Source organism: Typha latifolia, chromosome 7 (assembly GCF_019914945.1).
Source record: "Typha latifolia isolate L0001 chromosome 7, TyphaL0001v2, whole genome shotgun sequence".
Taxonomy (NCBI): domain Eukaryota; kingdom Viridiplantae; phylum Streptophyta; class Magnoliopsida; order Poales; family Typhaceae; genus Typha; species Typha latifolia.
The window spans coordinates 4,851,273-4,872,853 of NC_133092.1; the positions used below are offsets into that span (position 1 = coordinate 4,851,273).

The 21,581-nt window shown below is 33.2% G+C and overlaps 1 protein-coding gene across 1 annotated transcript; it reads left to right on the forward strand.

Moving 5' to 3' along the window:
• The first annotated feature begins 655 nt into the window (after window positions 1-655).
• Window positions 656-5,377, forward strand: LOC140792345 (fructokinase-2-like). The gene is made up of 5 exons (XM_073143294.1): window positions 656-1,143; window positions 3,678-4,088; window positions 4,467-4,601; window positions 4,892-5,008; window positions 5,105-5,377. Exons 1-5 carry the CDS (start codon window positions 940-942, stop codon window positions 5,234-5,236), a joined length of 999 nt encoding a protein of 332 aa, XP_072999395.1. The 5' UTR covers window positions 656-939; the 3' UTR covers window positions 5,237-5,377.
• The last annotated feature ends 16,204 nt before the right edge of the window (window positions 5,378-21,581 follow it).

Consider the following 21,581-nt stretch of genomic DNA (forward strand, 5'->3'; position numbering starts at 1 on the left):
TATTTTGAGAAGTTGAGAGAGTTTGGGGATGACGTTGTGCAATGCGGACTCGATGGCCTCAGGGAGACATCAATAGGAGCTTAGAGATAAAGTGGATTTTGGTGGAGAATGGAGATGGCGAAGATAAAAATGGATTTCGCCGGTGGGTTTTGGCTTAAGAAAGTTTGGGGAGAGTATATGTACACATTATACTATCCGTTGAATCTAAGATCCATTAATCCTAAACCTATATACAAAATATACTTGCCTAATTGAGTCGAACTTGGGTAACCTATAGCCAGTGCCTGCTCGGTTCGGGACTTATAACGAGCTGAGCGTACGGCCTCTTTTTAACAAACCTACCGCGGGGTGACAGATGGATAATAAGAGACCGTTCTTTACTGGCGAATAACCCATCACTTTGTTTAAGCTGTCGTGCACCCAAGACGGGACTAAAATATACTCTTAATTGTCCAAAAAGTCAAAAACCCTGTTAATTCCTACAGCGATGCCACGTGTCGCCAACAAATAAGGGAATAAAAAAATCGATATCTACAAATAAATGGATAAATCCGTATCAATTTATACCCATTATTGACGAAATTACCGGTTAAATTAAACCTCCTCTCTTCTCTCTCTATACATTTTAAAAGAGGTCAGTAGATCAAATATTATTAATGAGCGAGTTAGATAAGGCTTCAATGTGTGGGTCAGATCCGGCTTTCTTTACACCAACTCGTAAAAGATATCAGAATAGAATAGAAGGGTAAAAGGGTAAAACAACCTAGTACAGCGTCCAATTAATAGAATTATCAAATCCATTTACCATTAAATACCGGGGCTCCTCCCTCCTCTATATAAACCCCCGTTCTCCACTCCCCCTGTTCTCTCTTATTCCGATCTTGATCATTTTCTTATTCTATCGAGAGAGAGAGAGAGAGAGAGAGTATAATAGCGGCAATGGCAATCGGTGGAGAGAACGGATCGGAGGGATCGGCGGCATTGGTGGTGTCCTTTGGGGAGATGCTGATCGACTTCGTACCGGATGTCGCCGGGGTTTCGCTGGCGGAGTCTACCGGGTTCCTCAAGGCCCCTGGCGGTGCTCCGGCGAACGTCGCCGTCGCCATCGCCAAGCTCGGCGGCAAGGCCGCTTTCGTCGGCAAGGTAACTCCGTTCATCTTTCCCTCTCTCTTTATAGAGTCGAGGGCTTTGAGATCTGCGTGGCAGAAGCCCGGGGCCGTCCGCCCTTGATCGGACGAGCCGCGTGGTTCGAAAAGATCTGGATTTGAATTAGTACTCTGTTTCCAAAAAGTCCGATAAGAGGTTTTATCCCGTGCATAACTCCTCTAATAAAGTCAAATGGAGATAAATTAGGTTGATTAGAGAACTTTTTTGTCAAGGCAGTAGGTAAGTGGTCCAATAAGCTGGGTTAATAAGTCTGAAAAAAGTTTAAATCTTACTAACTCTTTCTTTCTCACCAGGATTTACTAGATTTAATAGAAAAAGACATCTATTTTAACTTTACATATGGATAATTATTAGATCAGAAGTTTAAATATCCAAATAATCGCAGCTATTCTTTATCTTTCTTATTATTTTTTAAGGGTATCTTTTTAGAATTTAATATAAAAGTCCTCTTTTTTAATCTTATCAAGATAACTTTTTTATCCTATCAATCTGAATAGATAACTGTCGAGGTTTGCAGTTACCACGAATACCGTATATTTTCATGGAATTAATAAGTAACACTGAGCCAAATTCCGGACCAGAAGTGGGCCCCGTTCTGCTGCTCTTTTATGCCACATTTCGTAGGATCTCGGCCGTTAGATTTGCCAATGGACGGACAGGAACGGTCTAATCGTGATGGCTCCTAAATAATATCAAGCTATTCTAGGGGCAAACTTGTAAAAAAAATATTTCCTTTTACATTCTTTATTCTTTCCTACGTTGGTATTGATGAGATCCACCAATGAAACCGTGGGCGGTAAAATAAACAAGTTGGCCTTTCTATGCTCTACGCAATAATAAATCAATAAATTGCTAGCACGTAGGCGGTAAGTACACCGGTGGTAGATGTATATCAATAATTCCGACGTGGCTGCGACCAGCTTTATTAAACGTAGTTCTGCACCCTATCACAGACGTGGGACGTGGACCCACATGTCTGTTGAGGTGTCATCAGGCCCCGCCACTACTTTGCATGCCGTGGATCTTACTGCATCCCTGTGGTGGGTGACAGCAGCTTATCTCGCCTACTTTTTCTTTATTAGTCTGTTGTACGTAATGTGGTTGGACCTAATCACCAATTGGTCTCTGAATATAATCATAAATCTGATTGATTCTTTACCCAGAAAAAGTGATGTACTGGTACTACTGCACAAAACTTGGGTGTTAGTGGGTTGGTGAGATTTATTAAAGTGCTTTTTCTGAATGTAGACATGTGATTGTAAATATCTTAGAATAATGGAAATAAAGTACAATCCGACTATAATATATATATACGTTCTATTTTATGTGATTTACCAACTTATTCTTCGTATGCTATATACATAAGTCGTAAAATCATTCATATCAAAATCGAAAATAGATATGTGCACTAACCAGTCACCTTAATTGTCATATAATTAATTCTTTTTTCAAAGAAATGAGAAATTAATGAATTGAGATTCAAACCAAGGAACAGAGCACTATCCCACTGGCTGAGTTCTTACTCGGCTAAGTAGAAAATTTTCATTTCTTTGTCATTGTGAGTTCATCTATTTGATTTCTGATTGTGATTGTTTCTGTTAGAAAAATCTTTCATATTTATCCATGAGTCAATATTTTGTCCGATTCATGGGTCGGATTCATATTAATTATATATTTATTTCTTTATTTGAGTCCTTTTTATTTTCAGTTTGTTTACAGAGCTCTTGTTTATTAATTGGTTTGATAAAAATTTAACTATTAAGATTCTTGAGGGTATAATAGGCAAAAAATTTAAAAGATATCATCGGTTTATTAGATAATTATTATTTTTTAAATATATTACCTTGCATATTTTATTTTGATAATTATATTATCTTAATAATTTATTAAGTAAAAGACATATATTCTTAACTAGGAGTAACGTATATACATCATAATAAGAGTATTAATATCTTTTTATAATTAACGTATGAAAGTTTAATTAACTTTTATCTATTTGATTATTTTTTATTATTTGCATATATGTTCTCGTTAGTTTAAGATTAATTTAAATTTAATTTAATAACATATAGAGATATAGAATCATATTTAAATTAAAGTCTATCTCCAAAAAATCAAATTTAAATAATTTAGTATTAAATAATATCTCTTATATTAAGGTATAATTATATTTTGTAATAGCTAAGAGAAAAATCTTAGCGAAAAAAAAGAAGGCCTAATCTGAAAGTAGCATGTAATCAAATCTTCTCACTAACATGTCTTTTTTTTTTATACGTAATGTGGTTTTTGGGAATCAGTATTGTATGAAAACGGGCTTATAAGTTTATAAATTTTATAGGGATATTAAAGTATATTTCAATGTTGCAGAGTTCAAATAATAAAATTTAGTTCTACTGATCGATAGCATTTGAAAAGAAAACATTTGGCACTACTCAAATTCCAGAAGTAGTATTGACTATTGAGTGGGTTCATTATAACACTCATCCTCTTAACACTGCGTGCTGCCGCAGGTTGGCGACGACGAGTTCGGCCACATGCTCGCAGACATCCTCCGAAAGAACGGAGTTGACGACGAGGGCATGCTCTTCGACCCGCACGCCCGCACTGCCCTGGCCTTCGTCACCCTCAAGAGCAACGGCGAGCGGGAGTTCATGTTCTACCGCAACCCAAGCGCCGACATGCTCCTCACCGAGGCCGAGCTCAACCTTGCTCTCATCCGCCGCGCCGCCATCTTCCACTACGGCTCCATCAGCCTCATCTCTGAGCCCTGCCGGACGGCACACCTGGCTGCTATGCGCGCTGCCAAGGAGGTCGGCATCCTCTGCTCCTACGATCCCAACGTACGACTCCCTCTGTGGCCCTCGGAGGAGGCGGCACGCACTGGGATCCTGAGCATATGGAAGGAGGCTGACTTCATCAAGGTAAAGACTATATTTAGAAGAGTTTATTTAAAAGAGATGATATGGTGGTTTTTTAACTGTATAATTTAGTGGGTCATTTGCATGAAACAACTCTTACTTCCTGATCATTGTTTCATTTTGCAGAACTATTTATCGTGTTTTTATTATTTAGAGAATTTATAGATAGTAAATAAGGAATCCAACGATGGATTTAGTTGGTTCTGCAGAGTGTAATGAGAGCTTTAATTGGTGACACTGCAAAATGGAAAACCTTTTCTTTTATTTTTGTTTTGGCTGACAACTTTATAAATGAAATTGCTAATGAGCTAATTGTAGAAAGGGAAAGAGGAAAAGTGTAACGAGCTGTTCATTGTTTTTTAACTTCTGTATTCATTGAAGGTAAGCGATGATGAAGTTGCTTTCCTAACGCAAGGAGATCCACAAAGCGAGGAGAACGTATTGTCGTTGTGGTACGAGGGGCTCAAACTGCTTATTGTTACTGATGGCGAGAAGGGATGCAGATATTTCACCAAGGTTTATTTCTTCTCAACCTAATGCGATTAATATTGGTCCTTAGAACTTGTCAGGATACTAGTCAATGGAATTGTGCTCAGAGTATTCCAGGACTCGAATGCTAGTGGTATCAGTTAAATTAAGACACCATAAAATTTTCATTTTTTATTTTTTATTTTTAAAAAACACAGCCTGGATGGATACTCATCAGACAAAACAGATGCATGGATAGAACCCTCCCCTATCCATTTACCCATAAGAGATCTCATTATATTTTTGACCTTTTATTTTTCTTGCTTACAAATATATAGGATTTCAAAGGTAAGGTATCAGGCTTTGCTGTGAAGACAATTGATACAACAGGAGCTGGTGATGCTTTTGTTGGTTCTCTTCTGGTTTCCATTGCCAAGGACAACTCCATTTTCCAGGTAAAACTATTACTGGCATATACTGATACTTATCTATTCTTATCATCTATATATGTCAGTAATCTGTAGACTTACTAACTATCTACCTTTGCACAGACTGAGGAGAAGCTGAGGGAGGCACTCACATTTGCGAACGCTTGCGGAGCTATCTGCACGACCCAGAAGGGAGCAATTCCAGCTCTTCCGACCACGGCCACCGCCCTGGAACTCGTTGCCAAGGGGAATTAGGTCCTTTATATGCTATCTTTGGAAGGAAAGTTTCCATGTTTTTCGTACCTTGACCCTGTATTTTTTGCTGTTTTGTCTTTGAAGAAGAAAACTTATCCCCCTCAGTTCAATAAAGAGATTGTCTTCAGTTTTGCAGTTCAATGCCAATGGCTATTCTGTAGCATGCATCTTGTCCTTGCATTATAGCATTTATAAAGGTTGAAAGTAGTTGATTTGTCGTCGTTTTATTGTAGCATCCTTTATTTATGAATAACAAACTAAATACTAGGTTCTTATTTCTTTGAGTTTAGAGACTACTAATTTAAAGACTCCTAATTTGATTCAAGATTGATATTAACAAGCGATACAACCAGGACGACTTAAAAGGGAAAAGGATCCATGAAACTCCTTAGATAGATCTGTTCATATAATTCATGTAGGATGTTTTTGGCTTTGGATTCAAAAAAATAAAATAAAATCGAACGATAAATGGGTGATCCACCAAATTCGGTTATATTAAGCGATTCACGTTTGTTCACTTCTATTTACACAGTCGAAACATATCTAACAAAGCGTTTATTATGTTTTATCTAGGTATCTCATCTAGCTTTAGCACATTTAACGTAATATAAATTGTTGGAAACTAAAAAAAATACGATGAAGTTGAATAAGATCAAAATAGCTAGGCTTTTGATCTTTAATCTTGGGAGGAAAAACCTCGTAAATTCAAATTATTCAATAGAAAAGTCATGTATAAAGATATACCTTCAACGACAAGAGTGATATAGGAGATTGTTTAGAGAGTGACACTCAAATGCCAGATGACATTGGAAAATGAAGAGGGAAAAAAAATGGCTTCCTACAAATGACAAGATTATGTTTATTTTAAAGACATCTATCTATAAGTATATATTTTGATCGTATTCGAAATACCAAGACAAGTTTGATACCTTTGAAAAGTTATTCGAAAAGAAGAATTGAGTCCTGATTGCAATATTTAGAAAATTAAGATGCATAGGCATTGGGGAGTAATTTTGAAAGTGAAAAGCCTATGTATGCAAATTTATAGTTCGAATTTAGAAGAGCCAATTAGTGAAGCAAAAATAAATCAGTACCTTATTTAGGGGCTTAGAAAAGAATATTATTATTTTTTTAATCTCATTATAAGGTTGGGTAAAACAATTAAGCTTATTAGAGTTTAATAATTTGTTTAACAACCAAGAGGAGTTGGGCAATGGGCAAACAAGGACGGAGTGTTCAATACTGGACAGAGATGATAAAGAATAGACTTTGTCTACTTACAAGAAGGTAATCCAAGTAGAGGTAGTAGGAATAAACTTAAAAGAGAAGAACACGAAATGCTACTGAGGACCGATGTGGCAAGTATATATGTTTCGTCTTTTCTAATTTATTATTATTTTACATATTGCACAATTTTTTTTTCTTTTTAGATCGTTTCTGATCCGTATTACATATTATATAATTCATTATAGTTCTTTCTTAATTCTCAATTAGTTTATATATTACATAATTGTGAATTAAGAAAAACTTTAGAGAAATTACGTAAAATATAACGCATGTAAAGAGCTAAAAGAGAGAAATTATATAATAGGTAAAATAACTACTGATTGGAAAACATTTAAAATATGTTAATTTGTATATATTTTTTGATAGAAAACTAGTAAATTCAAATGCACAACTAAGTCGCAAACATATACACTAGAATCAGGTCAATTCAACTATAGTTAAAATGAAGGCGACATAGATTAGAATTAATTGTTTATGTTAGATAAAGTTAACTTTTTTTAAGTTAAAAATAGACAACGTAATTATCTAAAAAAAGTGCATAAAAATACTTTTAAGTATCTAAGGTGATACGTAGAGCATCGCTAGTGAAAACAGAAGTCAAAGCGACTGTGATCATATCAACTCAGATAGAAAAAAAAAGTGACTGTGGTATCTCCTTAGATTGGCTAACTTATGTGCAACATGATTAGCCTCACTTCTTTGATTTTAAAAGAAATGCCTCTAGTTTGTTTATTTATATAATAATCCTTTTACTTACAATTACTTTCATATGTACGTATTTTATGTAATTAAAAAATACATTATATTTATTTGTAAACCTAAAAAATAAAAATTATGTAATACTTGAAATAACTGCAAATCAAGAAAATCCTTAAAAAAAACTAACTAACATAAAATAGCAGCTATTATAAGAAAACTAAAATTACTGTGGATTAAGAAATAACATACAAAGAGAAGAACTGTATATATTACAAATGTTTTCTATTTTTATGTTTTCCCTAAATCGTAGTTATTTTACAACGTAAATTTCTCATTTCTAAATTTTCTCTTGATAGCTATTATTTTTTTAATAACATAGAGTACATAAATATTGATTGTAAGAAAAAGAATTATCTTTGGAGAAAAAACAAAAAATGATGTCTTCTCTAAAATAAAACTTTGAATTTTATAAAATTAAACAAGTATCTCTAACTCATTGATCTATATACGAGTCACCCCTAATCTGCCTTGTATGTTGATACGATTCGATTCATATTGGCTCCCCAGGCGCTACGGCGCTGAAGTAACCCATGCCATACTCCTAGGAAAAGCTCGAACGACCTTCAACAAAAGGGTACGTGTACCTGAAACCGACACAAGTAGGTAGGTAGAGAATACCTAGGGGCGCGAGATAACTCTCTCTAAGGAACTCGGCAAAATAGCCCCGTAACTTCGGGAGAAGGGGTGCCTCCTCACAAAGGGGGTCGCAGTGACCAGGCCTGGGCGACTGTTTACCAAAAACACAGGTGACATTGGGTTCATGGGAATGAGCTTATTTATCTAGTTGAGTAAGTAGAAGCAATAAAATTAATTTTTGCCAGAGTGCGTTCGAACGCAAGGACCGCATTCGAACGGGGCCGTTCGAATGCCTGCATCACGTTCGCATCGACAGAGAATGAAAATTCCGCATTCAAACGCGATCGGGCGCATTCGAACGCACCGCGGCAAAAGTGTGGGTTAAGTTAGGGATTGTTAGGGTTGTTTGGAGTGTTTTAATTAAGGAGTCCATAGGGTGAGGCTCTATATATATGTGGAGGAAATTCTAATTGAGATATCATCTTGTTATTGGAATTGGCTTTAGCCTTATCTTCTCCTCTCTTGATTTTAGCCATTGGCGCTTTCTCCCACCTCCCTTCTTCCACCGCCCAAGTCTTTGGTCGGCCTCTTCTAGCATCTAACCACCCTCTTCCACAACAACTTCTCCCCATTCACACTAAGAACTAAACCTAGCATCCATCTAGCCATTGGAGGGCTATCAAGCTAGGATCCAAGGTTTAGAACCGTTGCGAATCAAATTAGGCCGATTCATAACAACTAGTATCAGAGACAATTTTCTTCGGACAATTATGGCTACCACAAGATCCAAGGTGGCTAAGTAAGTAAGTGATCAAGGCGTGGAGATGGACCGCGTGGCTATATTAAGATCTCCATCCCCTCAGAGTTCTCGAGGATGGACAGAAAGCCTGCCTGACCTCATGCAAACCCTAGCGCTTATAGCATAAATATTGTTGGAGATCAAAACCACCCTTGCTGATAGGAATCACACTGCATTTATAATTGAGGCTAACAAATGATAATTAGACTTAGCTAATTTAGAAACTCAATATGTAACTAATTTTTCGAAATGTATTGGATAAATGCAATTTAGTTTCATTTGCCATAAAATTTTTTGTAGCATAATACTTTTCTAAAACATGGTTATATATATATTTTTTTAAATTAGTCATTTCAAGGGCACACGATATCAAATAATCCAATGTCTAGTATTGATTAATGAGATCTAGTATGACGTGTTAAATGGAGACAATTCAACAATTGGAGTGTAAACATGTCCAAAATGTGTATAAAAAGTTATAAATAATTCTCTACTTAGTGATAAATATATAAAAGATGCCTACGATACGATATGGTAACTTACTTAAGAACTTGAATATATAAAATTATTTATACATGTTAAAATTTGGTAAGTACAATTATTGTGCAAACACATATTATAAATGATCATTTTTCTAATTAATATAAGATATATAGTCGAAGTAGATTAAAAAAAGCAACTAGAATATTATTAGAATATGATTTCCACTATAAATGTCCCACAATAATGAGGAGTGTATGTATTTTATTTATTTTCACCTTATTCTATCTTAGTTCTAATTATTCATTATTATAAATTTATTAGTTATATTAATTTAATGGAAGACAAGATTGTAGCGTATTTGTCTTACAATATAAAGATTATTTACAACAACGTTTGCAGTTTAACTTTTAGTAGCGAGATATTATAAAAATTATGGCAAAGATAACTGCTGAAATAGTGCATGTGCACAAGAGGCAGTAGCGAGAAATTATAAAACTATATCGTATAATTATAATGTAATGTAATATTTATGGAGTACTTAGTGATGATTTATTATTATTATTACAATTAGGTTGTGTTATAATTTATTGCTTATGTTATTGATAACTTTAGTGATAATTTATATTGTAACATACTCAATATTAATTATAGTATTTTTTTCTAAATTGATGCAAATTTCAATAATGATTTATAGTTATTACAAGTAGGTTGTGTTATTATGTTATTATGATTTATTGTTTATGTTACTGATGACTTTAATGATGATTTATGGTTTAACATACTTAGTGATAATTTTTGTGTGTTTTGTTCTCAGAATTTTTTTATTTTTGGAAATGAGTACATTTATTTTGTTAAATAGATGTAGACATTTTAATTTGGGACATAATATTGTGTTCTTTAATTTTTTGTTGCTAAAGAAATTGACAAAAATTTCTGCAATTTATTTTTGTGTAATTTCAGTGCATTAATTTTTGGAAGATGAGTGTATTATATTTTAATTTTCTATTAGTTATTTTTTAATTTCTAGAAGAATTTTTTTTTTTAAACAGATGCTGACTTTTTAATTTCTACAAGATGTATATCATTTTATCAAATTTTTTGTATTGCTCTAATTTTTAGAAGGCGACTTTGATTGAAATAGATAAAGAAGTCTTATAGTATTTTTATTGATGAATTTAGTGATGATTTATGATGTATAAATTCTGCGCACCTTCTATATAAGATATGAGTTTTAAAATTAGGCAAGTTATGCATAGATAATGGTAAAAAAATCTTATGCATCACTTATATAAATTATGCACACTACCTATTCAAAATATGTAGTTCAAAATTAGCCAATGTGAATGTTTATAATGATGAAAGTCTTGTCTATCACTTACATAAATTAGAGAAAAAAATCTTTCAGGTAATAAAATATATAGCTTGATGCGTGGGGTTTTTTTTTTAAATCTAAATGTACGCACTAGTTAAAATTAAATTTTTTGACTAAGCGATACATACATATTACATAGACAAAGCGTGACGATTTTTTGAAAATCTTAATGTGTACCTTAATTAAATTATAGCGTACAATTTACATAGGCGATGCATACATATTACATAAACGATGCATGACATTTTTTAGAAATCTTGATGTGTATCTTAATTAAAATTGTAGCATATAATTTGCATAGACGCGTACATATTACATAGGTGATGCGTGACTTTTTTTTAAAAATCTCAATGCGTACTTTGATTATAATTGGAGCGTACAATTTGCATAAACAATGCGTACATATTACATAGGCGATGAGTGATACTTTTTTAGAAATCTCGATGCATATCTTAGTTAAAATTAGAAAGTATAATTTGAAGTATAGACGATGCGTACATATTACATAAACGATGCATGGCATTTTTTAAAAATCTTGATGTGTATCTTGGTTAAAATTGGAGCGTACATATTACACATGCGATGTGTGATATTTTTTTTTGAAAATCTCGATGCGTATCTTGATTAGAATTAGAGTGCACAATTTGCATAGACAATGCGTACATATTAATAGGCAATTAGAAAGTATAATTTGCATAGGCGATGCTTATATATTACATAGGCAATGCTTAACGTTTTAAAAAAAATCTTGATGCATACCTCAATTAAAATTAGAGCATATATTTTGCCAGGTGATAGGTAAATATTACATAGGCGTAGTGGTATTTAGGAAATATCGATGCGTACCTTGATTAAAATTAGAGCATATAATTTGCATAGGCGTACATATTGCATAGGCGATACATGACATTTTTGAAAAATCTCGATGCATACCTTTTAAAATTGGAGCGTGCATTTTGCATATGTAATGCGTATAAAATTATATAGGCCATAACGTTTTCATTTCTTGGTAAAAAAAACTAACGGTTAAGTTTTTGCTACTTACCTTGGCTAAAATTTCTACTGATGTTTTGCCTCTTTGGAAATACTTTACATAGATGACGTGCATAATCTTTTACTATGTTTACTAATATGATTATTATATTCTAAAATATATATAATTTTTTTACTATCGCCTTATCTCCTTAGTGTCGAAGAAGAAGCCTAACGATGACATTTTTATTTTAAATTTTATTTCGTTAATATTTGGTATTTATATAGAGCTATATATGTTTTAATACTTGAAAGATTTTTTTAATCAATTTACATAGTGATGGACAAAACTTTTTCAATAAATGCCTACCTTACATAATTTTGAAGCATAACATTTTGTATAAGCGATATGCATAATTTATATAGATGATACATTTACATTAGTAATACATAAGACTTTTAAACTAATTTTAATTAAAGACACATTTATAAAACTAGAGTATTGAAATATATACAAATATTGACAACATTTATATGAGTGATACATGTACTTTGAGCAAAATAAAATAGTCACCAAAATATTAACTTAATTCAGAATACTTCAATCACCACCGAAGAACAAAATGAGAAAAGTGAGATAGATAGTGAACAAAGAAACTATTTTTAGGATTGCCAAATAATAGTTTAGAGGAGAAATAGTATTTAAATTGTTATTAATAAAAATAGAAGATGGAAGAAGAATGAGAAAAGAAAATAGCAGAACGATGAGATAAAAAAGATGGAGCAAGTAGATTTAGGAAATCATACGAAAGTCTTTTTTTTCTTAATTTGTTAGGCCTAAATTAGTAAATAAAGTAAGGAGGTAATTTGAGTACTAGTTTTTGTTATTTTAGAAGAATCAGTCTTTTTAAAATTTATTAGGACTAAATTAGTAAAAAAATCCAAAATTGCAATTCGATAATGAAGAGGCTTTTTGGTGTAAATTGCCCTTTTTTTTGTAGTTTTATTAGTGAATATAAAGTATATTTTAATTATATAGAATATATGCATATTAAATCAATTGTAAATAAAAGGCATTAATACAAATAAACAAAAACGTGGGATCTTTTTTAAAATAAAAAAGTGAATTTTCTACTTTAGTTTTTTCTAATCTGTATTTATATATTACGTAATTTATCTCTATGTTTTTCTTGATTCACAATTCTTTTCAATATTACAGTTTTTGTTTTTTTTAAGTTCTTTCCTAGTTTGCCGTTTTTTTCAAAACATAATTTCTCACTTTTAGTTTTCTCTTGATAGGTATTATATTACGTATTATATAATATCTCTATTTTAATTATTACATAATTTTTATCTTTTCAATTTTATAAGAGAATATAAATAGTTTTAAATTTAGAATGGAACGTGCATAGCTAGGATGGGTTATTAGTTCAATCGATGGTTCATGGAGTCCAATCGTTTATTTTCTTAAAAAACATTTAAATTAAGATATATATATATATATATATATATATATATATATAGATTGAAATAATTCTAAAAATAAAAAATATGTATAAAAGTAAAATACCCTCAAAACATGTTATTTATATAGATACCCTTCATAGTTATTTTTAAATTAAGTCATTTAATATAAAAAGATAAAAATACTTTTAACTAAGAGAAATACTTGAAAATAAAAATAAGGATATTTTATTTTTTTACGTTTAAATTGTCTAAATTTGGTAGTTTACTCTAACCGATATTTATGCAAAAAATAAAAATTTTAAAAGATACATGTGCAAATTATTTATATTTTAAGAAGTATATATGTAAATATGAACTTAGATAGACATAGAAGTAAATATGAAATCTTTTAAGGATATATTTGCAAAATAAATAAATAAAACTTCAAAACATCACATATGTTATAAAAGTAAATATTTTCAAAATTTTAGGACTAAAATACTATTAGGATATAGAATAGAGAATAATTATGTAATAAAAAAAATAAATAATGGACATTTATAACTTTATAATTCAAAAATAATATAAACTTTGGCTCTTGTATTTTCTCTTTTCTCTATTTGATTTTGAACTTGGTTAGAAATATTGAGGTGTTTAGTTACTGAATATGACTATGTATTTCTAACGGAGTTCACAACTAGCTGTGGTCTAATTACAAGCGCCACCCTATCCATCTTCTAATCATTCCGATTCAAATAATTATATTCAATTTATCTTAAGATGAAAGTGATTGGATAATTCGGCTCTTAATAAGTTGATAGTTATTACACCCATAAAAAGGAGCACACGTGCAGAACTCTCAACAGACATGTGTGCCTTCACACGTGGCTCCCTCAGTGCAGTGCTTATGTGCCCCTAGTGTGCATTCAAGTTCCTAGATGCCAGGATGCTTACAGTATCAGCGTTGCGTAGATTTTTTTGTATTAGTTGTTGATCAAACTATCAAACGATCCAAAATACTAAGGAAAAGAAATCCGATGAATAAAATTAAATAGGAAAAATAGTAAACTTTATAACCTACCTTCTTTGGCCCGAATGTTTCACTGCCGACATTCCAGAGAAACACAAACAAACACCTCCATAAATAGATATTTACAAAACCAGCGAAAGCCCGCGGCAGATATAAAATGAAGAAAAAAGTACATTAGAAAAATTTATATTTCCCAGTAAATTTGCGACGATCATTAGATTGTGGTTTTAGATTAAGTAACACACCAATCATTAAACACCCAATAATGCGGGATAGAGAGATAAGGAGAGAAATTAATTAATTTCAGATATTGTGCATCATCACAGCACCAGATACATCTTATGTAATTCCATGACTATCAATTGATAGTAATGATTTGCATAAGAAACCTGAATTAAACAATAGATCCAAAAGGAATGAGTTTAGCATTAAATACAACCTTCTGCTATCAAATCAACAAACACCCAACAATGAGAGAGAGAGAGAGAGAGAGAGAGAGAGAAGAACAACATATACAAAAAGCACAAGAAGAAATCAGGATCACCTCCTTGAGTATACTATCAGATAAGCAGAAAAATAAATCAATTCCATTAAAGCTATTGTGCATCATCACAGCACCAGACACATCTTATGTAATTTCAGAACTATCAATTGATAGTAATGATTTTTGCATAAGAAATCTCAATACAATAATAGATCCAAAAGAATGAGTTTAGAATTAAGCACAACTCATTAACTCAAATTGACAAACAAAATGACAATCACCAAACATCCATACTGAGAAATAAAAGAAAGGCTCATCACAGATAGTGGTAACAAAGAACAATCAATATCAGGCACACCTCCTCGAGTACAGATAATAAGCAAAACAATCAATCAATTCCACTAAATCTATGGTGCATCATCACAGAACCAAACACATCTCCTTGTGTAATTTCAGATATATCAGTTGTTAATAATGATAGATCCAACAGAAATGAACTAAGTATTAAACACAACTTATCGCTCTCAAACCAACAAACAAAATGCCAATCAACAAACATCCATACTGAGAAATATAAATAGTGGTAAAAGAAAACAATCAATATCAGACACAACTCCTTAAGTACACAGATAATCAATATCAAGCACACATCCTTTGTAGAAAATAGAAATAGTGGTAATAAAAAACAATCAACACCTCCTTGAGTACAGATAAGCAAAAAAATCAATCAATTCCATTAAATCTATGGTGCACCATCAATTGTTAGTAATAATTTGCATAAGAAATCAATACAACAATAGATCTAAAAGCATTAAACACAACTTATTGTTCTCAAACCAACAAGCAAAATGTCAATCAGCCAATGCCCAATAATGAGGGATAGAGGAAAGAACCCTCGGTACAAATACCACAGCAAAAGATAAAACATAAAGATCAGGCACACTTCCTTGAGTACAGATAAGCTAAAAAAATCAATCAATTCTACCAAAGCTATGGTTTATAATCACAGCACCACACACATCTCCTTGTGTAATTTCAGAGCTATCAATTGTCAATAATGATGTACATAAGAAATCAATACAACAATAGATCCAAAAGAAATGATTTATGTATTAAATGCAACTCATCATTCTCAAACCAACAAGCAAAATGTAGGAAAGAACCATACGTACAATATCACAGCAAAAATAAATAAATAACAATACAAATAAGCAGAAAAATTGATCAATTCCAGAACTAGACACACATCTTCTCGTGTAATTTCAGAACTATTAATTGTTAGTAATGATTTGCATGAGAAATCAATACAACAATAGATTAAAAAGGAATGAATTAAGCATTAAAGGGAATGAGGGATAGAGGAAAGAACCCTCGAGACAAATATCACAGCAAAGAAGAAAACATAAAATCAGTCAAACCTCCTTACGTACAGATACATAGAAAATCAATCAATTCCCTTAAAGCTATGGTGCATCTTCTTAATTCTTAAGTAATTTCAGAACTATCAATTGACAGTAATGATTTGCATAAGAAATCAATACAATAATACACATCTTCTTAAGCACTAAACACAACTCATCGCACTTAAACCAGCATTTTGACAATCAACCAACAGCCAATAATGAGGGATAGAGGAAAGAATCCTAAGTACAAATAGCACAGCTAAAAAAAACATAAAAAATCAGGCACACCTCCTTGAATATACAACACCATTATAGTGCATCATCACAACACCATACATAGATCCTTATATAATTCAAGAACTATCAATTGTTTGTAAGAGTTTTGCATAAGAAACCATAATACAACAATAGATCCAAAAGAAATGAGATTAGCATTAAGCACAACTCATTACCAGAATGTAGGAGTAATAATTCCATTACTCATTGTAACTCCACAAGTTCATTTCACAATCAACTATTCGCTGACTATGCAATGAAAAACCAAAAACATTGGAAAAAAAAACAGATTATCTCAAGGAAAACAAACAAGGAAACTAATAATTCCTAAGCAAACAACACGAATGAAAATGAACAAGGAAGCTAATAATGCCCAAGCAACACGAATGAAAATGAACAATGAAAAGACACTACCTCAAGGAAATTAATAATGCCTTGTACTAGATTTAGCTTCCCTTGATGTTTCTTGCCAATAATTTTTGGCAGTACTTCATCTGGGAAATAAACACAGACATTGAAGAATCAAAGGCAGGAAATCATGGAAGTATGGAACTATCACCACAGGTACAAACCCAACTAAATGAGATTGCATAATAAAATAACAGAAATTATAGAAGACATTCTTAAGGAAGGGAAGAGGTTTATCTTTGATAAATATTACAGTGTTCTTCCTCTGTTAGTATCCTCACCTCTCATTCTAATGAGAGCCATCGAAAAGCTAACAATAAGAGGAAACGAAGTATTCCAATCATAACAATATGAATGAAAATAATCAGAAAAGTAATGGCAGACACCAAAAGAAAGATATGATGCCTCACGGCCCTCACCATTACTAGTTTTACCTTCGGCTTACCAGTCTTTTATCAATTATTTCAACGATGTGACATCCAAGAATACACAGAGACAACAGATAAATCAAATGCAAGAAAACATGAAGTAGAATCATACACCATCTCAATTTCAAAACTTAACTCAATATGCAGAAATCTTAATAATAGGAAAGGGAAGCTTCTAAAAGGTGAAAGAAATTAAATAACATTACCAAAAATGAGGAATGATGAATAACAGAAAATAAATCTAATTGGCTCAGATTCACCTAATTCACATCAGATCGATCAAAAAGTCAGCAACATGAAAGTAAAGAAAGAAAGTAGCTCCAAGGTTTATATTAGCAAAAATAATTGAAGAGTTGTCTGATTTACTATAAACAATTACGTTATCCCGTTTTGCTTTTTGCCCCCAAAAAATGGCAATTCTGCCAAATGATGTTAGACATCCAAGAAATAAATGAGAATATGGAAGAATCAAATTAAATAAAAGTCTAAACCTAGACCGGCATCCTAAATTCAACTGCTAGTTAAACTTGCATCTTAAGATAATTGAAAATATAGAAAACATTACTGGGAATGTAGGAAAACTTCTAAAATTAGAGAAAATTATAGGAAATGAGGGAAAGACAGATTAGATTAATCTAATCTCTGATAGATACTGCAGAGTAGATCACTCCTATCTTATTATGATCAGATCCGTCATAAAGAAAACACCATAAAAGAAAATAAATATCTCCAAAAGCATGTAACGCCTCATTCTCTTGCCACTTTCATCTCTCCCTTAATGCTCTCGTCAAGAATTGTGAAATCCAATAACATGAAACGAAATTATGGAATAACTAAATGCAAAATATCACGACAGAAAATACGAAATCCTAGCCCCTGTGAAAATTGCATACCGAAATAATTCAACCCATAGAAAATACAAATCAATTTACCTTTTCTCTCATCTAAATGGGAATGGCTGCAGCGGTTGCTTTTAGAGCCATCCAAGCTGCCTCGCCATCAGATCTTAGAAGGGAGATGAAGGAACTCAAGAGGATGAGGATAATTTTGATTCAAGATTACTGCCTCACTTACCCGTAAACCGTAAACCTTAAAGACAACATTCATCTCCAGATAAATCTTGCAACACCTCATTCTCCTACCAATTTTATTATCCCCTTACACGTTTCTACCCAAGAAATGCGAAATTCAAATAATAGTAACTGGAATTAGAAGGGAGATGGCTGCAGCGGTTGCTTTTAGAGCCATCCAAGCTGCCTCGCCATCAAATCTTAGAAGAGAGATGAAGAAACTCAAGAGGATGAGGATAATTTTGATTCAAGATTACTGCCTCACTTACCCGTAAACCATAAACCTTAAAGAAAACATTCATCTCCAGATAAATCTTGCAACACCTCATTCTCCTACCAATTTTACTATCCCCTTAAACGTTTTTTTCCCAAGAAATGCGAAATCGAATAAGAGTAACCGGGATTTTAAAATAATCAAATCCAAAAAGACCATGAAGAAGAACTCTGATACTAACAGAAAATTGCATACCAAAATAACTCAAAACCCAGAACAAAATAAGAAATCTCCCGAAATTTGAATCAAACTAACCTGGGGGCATCTCGTTCAAACCAGATCTCTACTAAGGTACGAGTGAGAGAGGAAGAAGAAGAGGTAGAAGAGGTAGAAGAGGTAGAAGAGAGAGAGAGAGAGAGAGAGAGAGAGAGAGAGAGGAAGAAGAAGAGTATCCTCTGAACAGAGCAGTTTGAAATGAAATGAAATGATCTGGCCACCTCCTTTTATAGTTAGTCAGAGGTGTAACGGCTAGAAAATTAGACGGTTTGAATTTGAATTCAAATTCAGAATTCACATGTAATGCTGTACATGATACATCTAAATCATAGGGCACCGTCTGGTTGGTACGTTAATGCGTTTCAAGGGTAATTTTATGCACATATGTTGGTACATGTTTAAATTTAGTGTTTGGTTTGGCACAAAATAATGCTTACAATTGACAAGAAGATGGTTAGTTTTTATGTGACATATTATTAGTTCTAATATTTTTAGTATAAATAAACAAATTAAATTAATATTTATTGGTTTATGTAAGATATTATATTTATTATTTTAGATAGTGTAGAGAGTTAAATTGGTAACCATCTCCCTCATCCTTATGTACATAACTTTATTAGATTAGTGAATAAATAATACTTACACGTAAACTAGGCCTTTCTTATGCACAGAACGACGGTGGCTCCTAATGGTGGTGTCCTTGCACAATTGGAAGCATCTATTGAGTTGACTTAAGGTCAACTTTATTACCGACAAGGCTACAACCTCTATTGTCAATAAGGCTTCTCTGCCACCTAGGATATGGTGACGGTTATCATGCTTTAGACCATACAACTCTCTAAGGTCACTCCTTGCATCACTTTTAAGATGCATCGAGCTTCTCACTGTGTCAATACTATCGTCTCTCATACAGGGGAAAGCCATTTGGCATGCTTTTTTCGGTGCAAGTTTAATTACTAGTTTGCTAGATGATGTTACGATCCGACCATAGAGGTTAAGTCGAGTCGAGTCGAGTTAAATTAGTTACTTAGCTTTATCTTTCTGTTTTAAATTTTAAATAAATCTGATAATTCACATGTGGATCCGATCCGTTATGAATTTTACTCCTATAAATAGGAGTGGATATGAGTTGATAATGATCATTAAGAGAAATCAGAGATTAGCCAGTTATTATTTTCGTCCTTATCTTTTTTACATTTGCTGTTGGATTATTTTTATCTTCATAGGAGTAGATCTTAACCGTAGATCCCTTTCAAGCATCTAAACCCTAGCCACCTCTTACTTCCAAGGTCACCCTACTACACGGCCATCCATCACCACCCTCCGACGACCGCCACAACGTCAGAAATTACCGTTCTACCCTCCCTGACATATCTTCACTATTTTATTTTTATCTTTTCATCCCAACCTCCGATTTAGGTGAAACTCGAGCCATTAGAACCCCGAGGCTATCTCCACCTAAATTTTCATAATCATCCTACGGATGGATCGTTCCAAATCTGGTCCGTAATAGATGAGTGGTCTCCATGCTGATTCAATTGGATCTTATAGATTTAAGTGCCCTTCTGTGGTTGGCTTTTCCTCTAGTGAAGTTTTAGCTTCTTCTCAAATGGCTTTAGATAGGCTGCCTATCCTTTAACTTGCCACTGTCTCTGAAAATGAAGAGATCCTTTCCTGATCCTCTCATCCTTTTTGAATCCCCTCTATTGCCTCTCATCTGCTTGGGATGTGTTGTATCTCTCTCCTGCAGTGGTCGAATCCTTCTTGTGCCTTCTCATCTATTTAGGGATGTGATACCTTTACTTCCATCCCTATCCCTAATCCACCCACTCTTACTCTCGTGCCCTCGCTTACTATGTTTGGTCCTCACTCTTTTCCTTGTCCCTCCCTTACTGCTAGTTTGACTCTTACATCTTAATCATGTTTTTTTTTTCACTTTTGTAGCCTCATCTTTCACCCGTTCACCTCCTCTCTCACCCCCATTGACTCTTCCTTTCAACCCCTCACCACCCTGGTCAACCATAAGGAGTTTCTTCTTCAATCTAAGCTTATCATTAAGGAAGGTCGATTGCAGTCAATGGATGAGTTGATCGATATACTTTATGAGCCTCGAGACCCTAAGCTCATCCCTACTAATTTAGGAGCCTCCTTCAAACAATAAAAGATTATGCAACATTTTTCTCTAGTTAAGGTTATTGTTTTCCTCAAGCCTAAGACGAGTGTGAGTCGTAATTAAGGCAAAGAGCCCACGCCCTATTAGAGAAGAGCAGGTTGATGTTGATTCTTAGATGGATCTGAAGTTGAGGAGGAGCTTATTGCTTGATTTCTTAATGTGTTTCATCCAATAGATTTGTAGGGGCATCGGCAAGAAAAAAGGCTGCTCTACTCTCAATCTCACTATGCTTCATATTTTTAATGATTTGTCATCTTGAAAGCTCACCTTCCTAATCATAAACCTCATTATTTTTTTTTGCAGGCTCAATCTAAACTAGTTTGACATCTCTACTTTAAGACTGACGCCCGTAGTGTAAATGAGCCAAGCTCGAGCTCGAAATGAGCTAGAAACAATTGACTCATGATCAGCTCAGCTCAATAGCTTGACAAAGCTCGAAGTGAGCTAGAAATGAGCTAGGCCCTTCAATGTTCATAATTCCATGAGAACTTTTTGTAGAGTCTTGTTGATGTGGAGTTCTCGAGTATCCCTTTCACTTGGTATAAGCTCAGCTCAGTAGCTTAACAAAGTCACAAAATATAACTACAAACAAAAAACCAAAAAACAATTAGAGTGGTTGTAGGCCCTTCAATGTTCATAATTCCATGATAATTTTTTGTAGAGTCTTATTGATGTGGGGTTCTCGAGTATCCTTTCACTTGGTATTTTTAAAGTTCTAGTGTCTTGATAGGGTCTTCATTATACTATTCTAATAGATCATTTTTCTAAATATAATCTGATTCATTTACTTTGGATCATTCTTCTCTACTTATTGACGTTAGTTGTTCTCACAAGTAGAAGTGAGGTCCCTTTCATTTTAAATAGTGTTGGTTTGATTACTTCGAGGTTC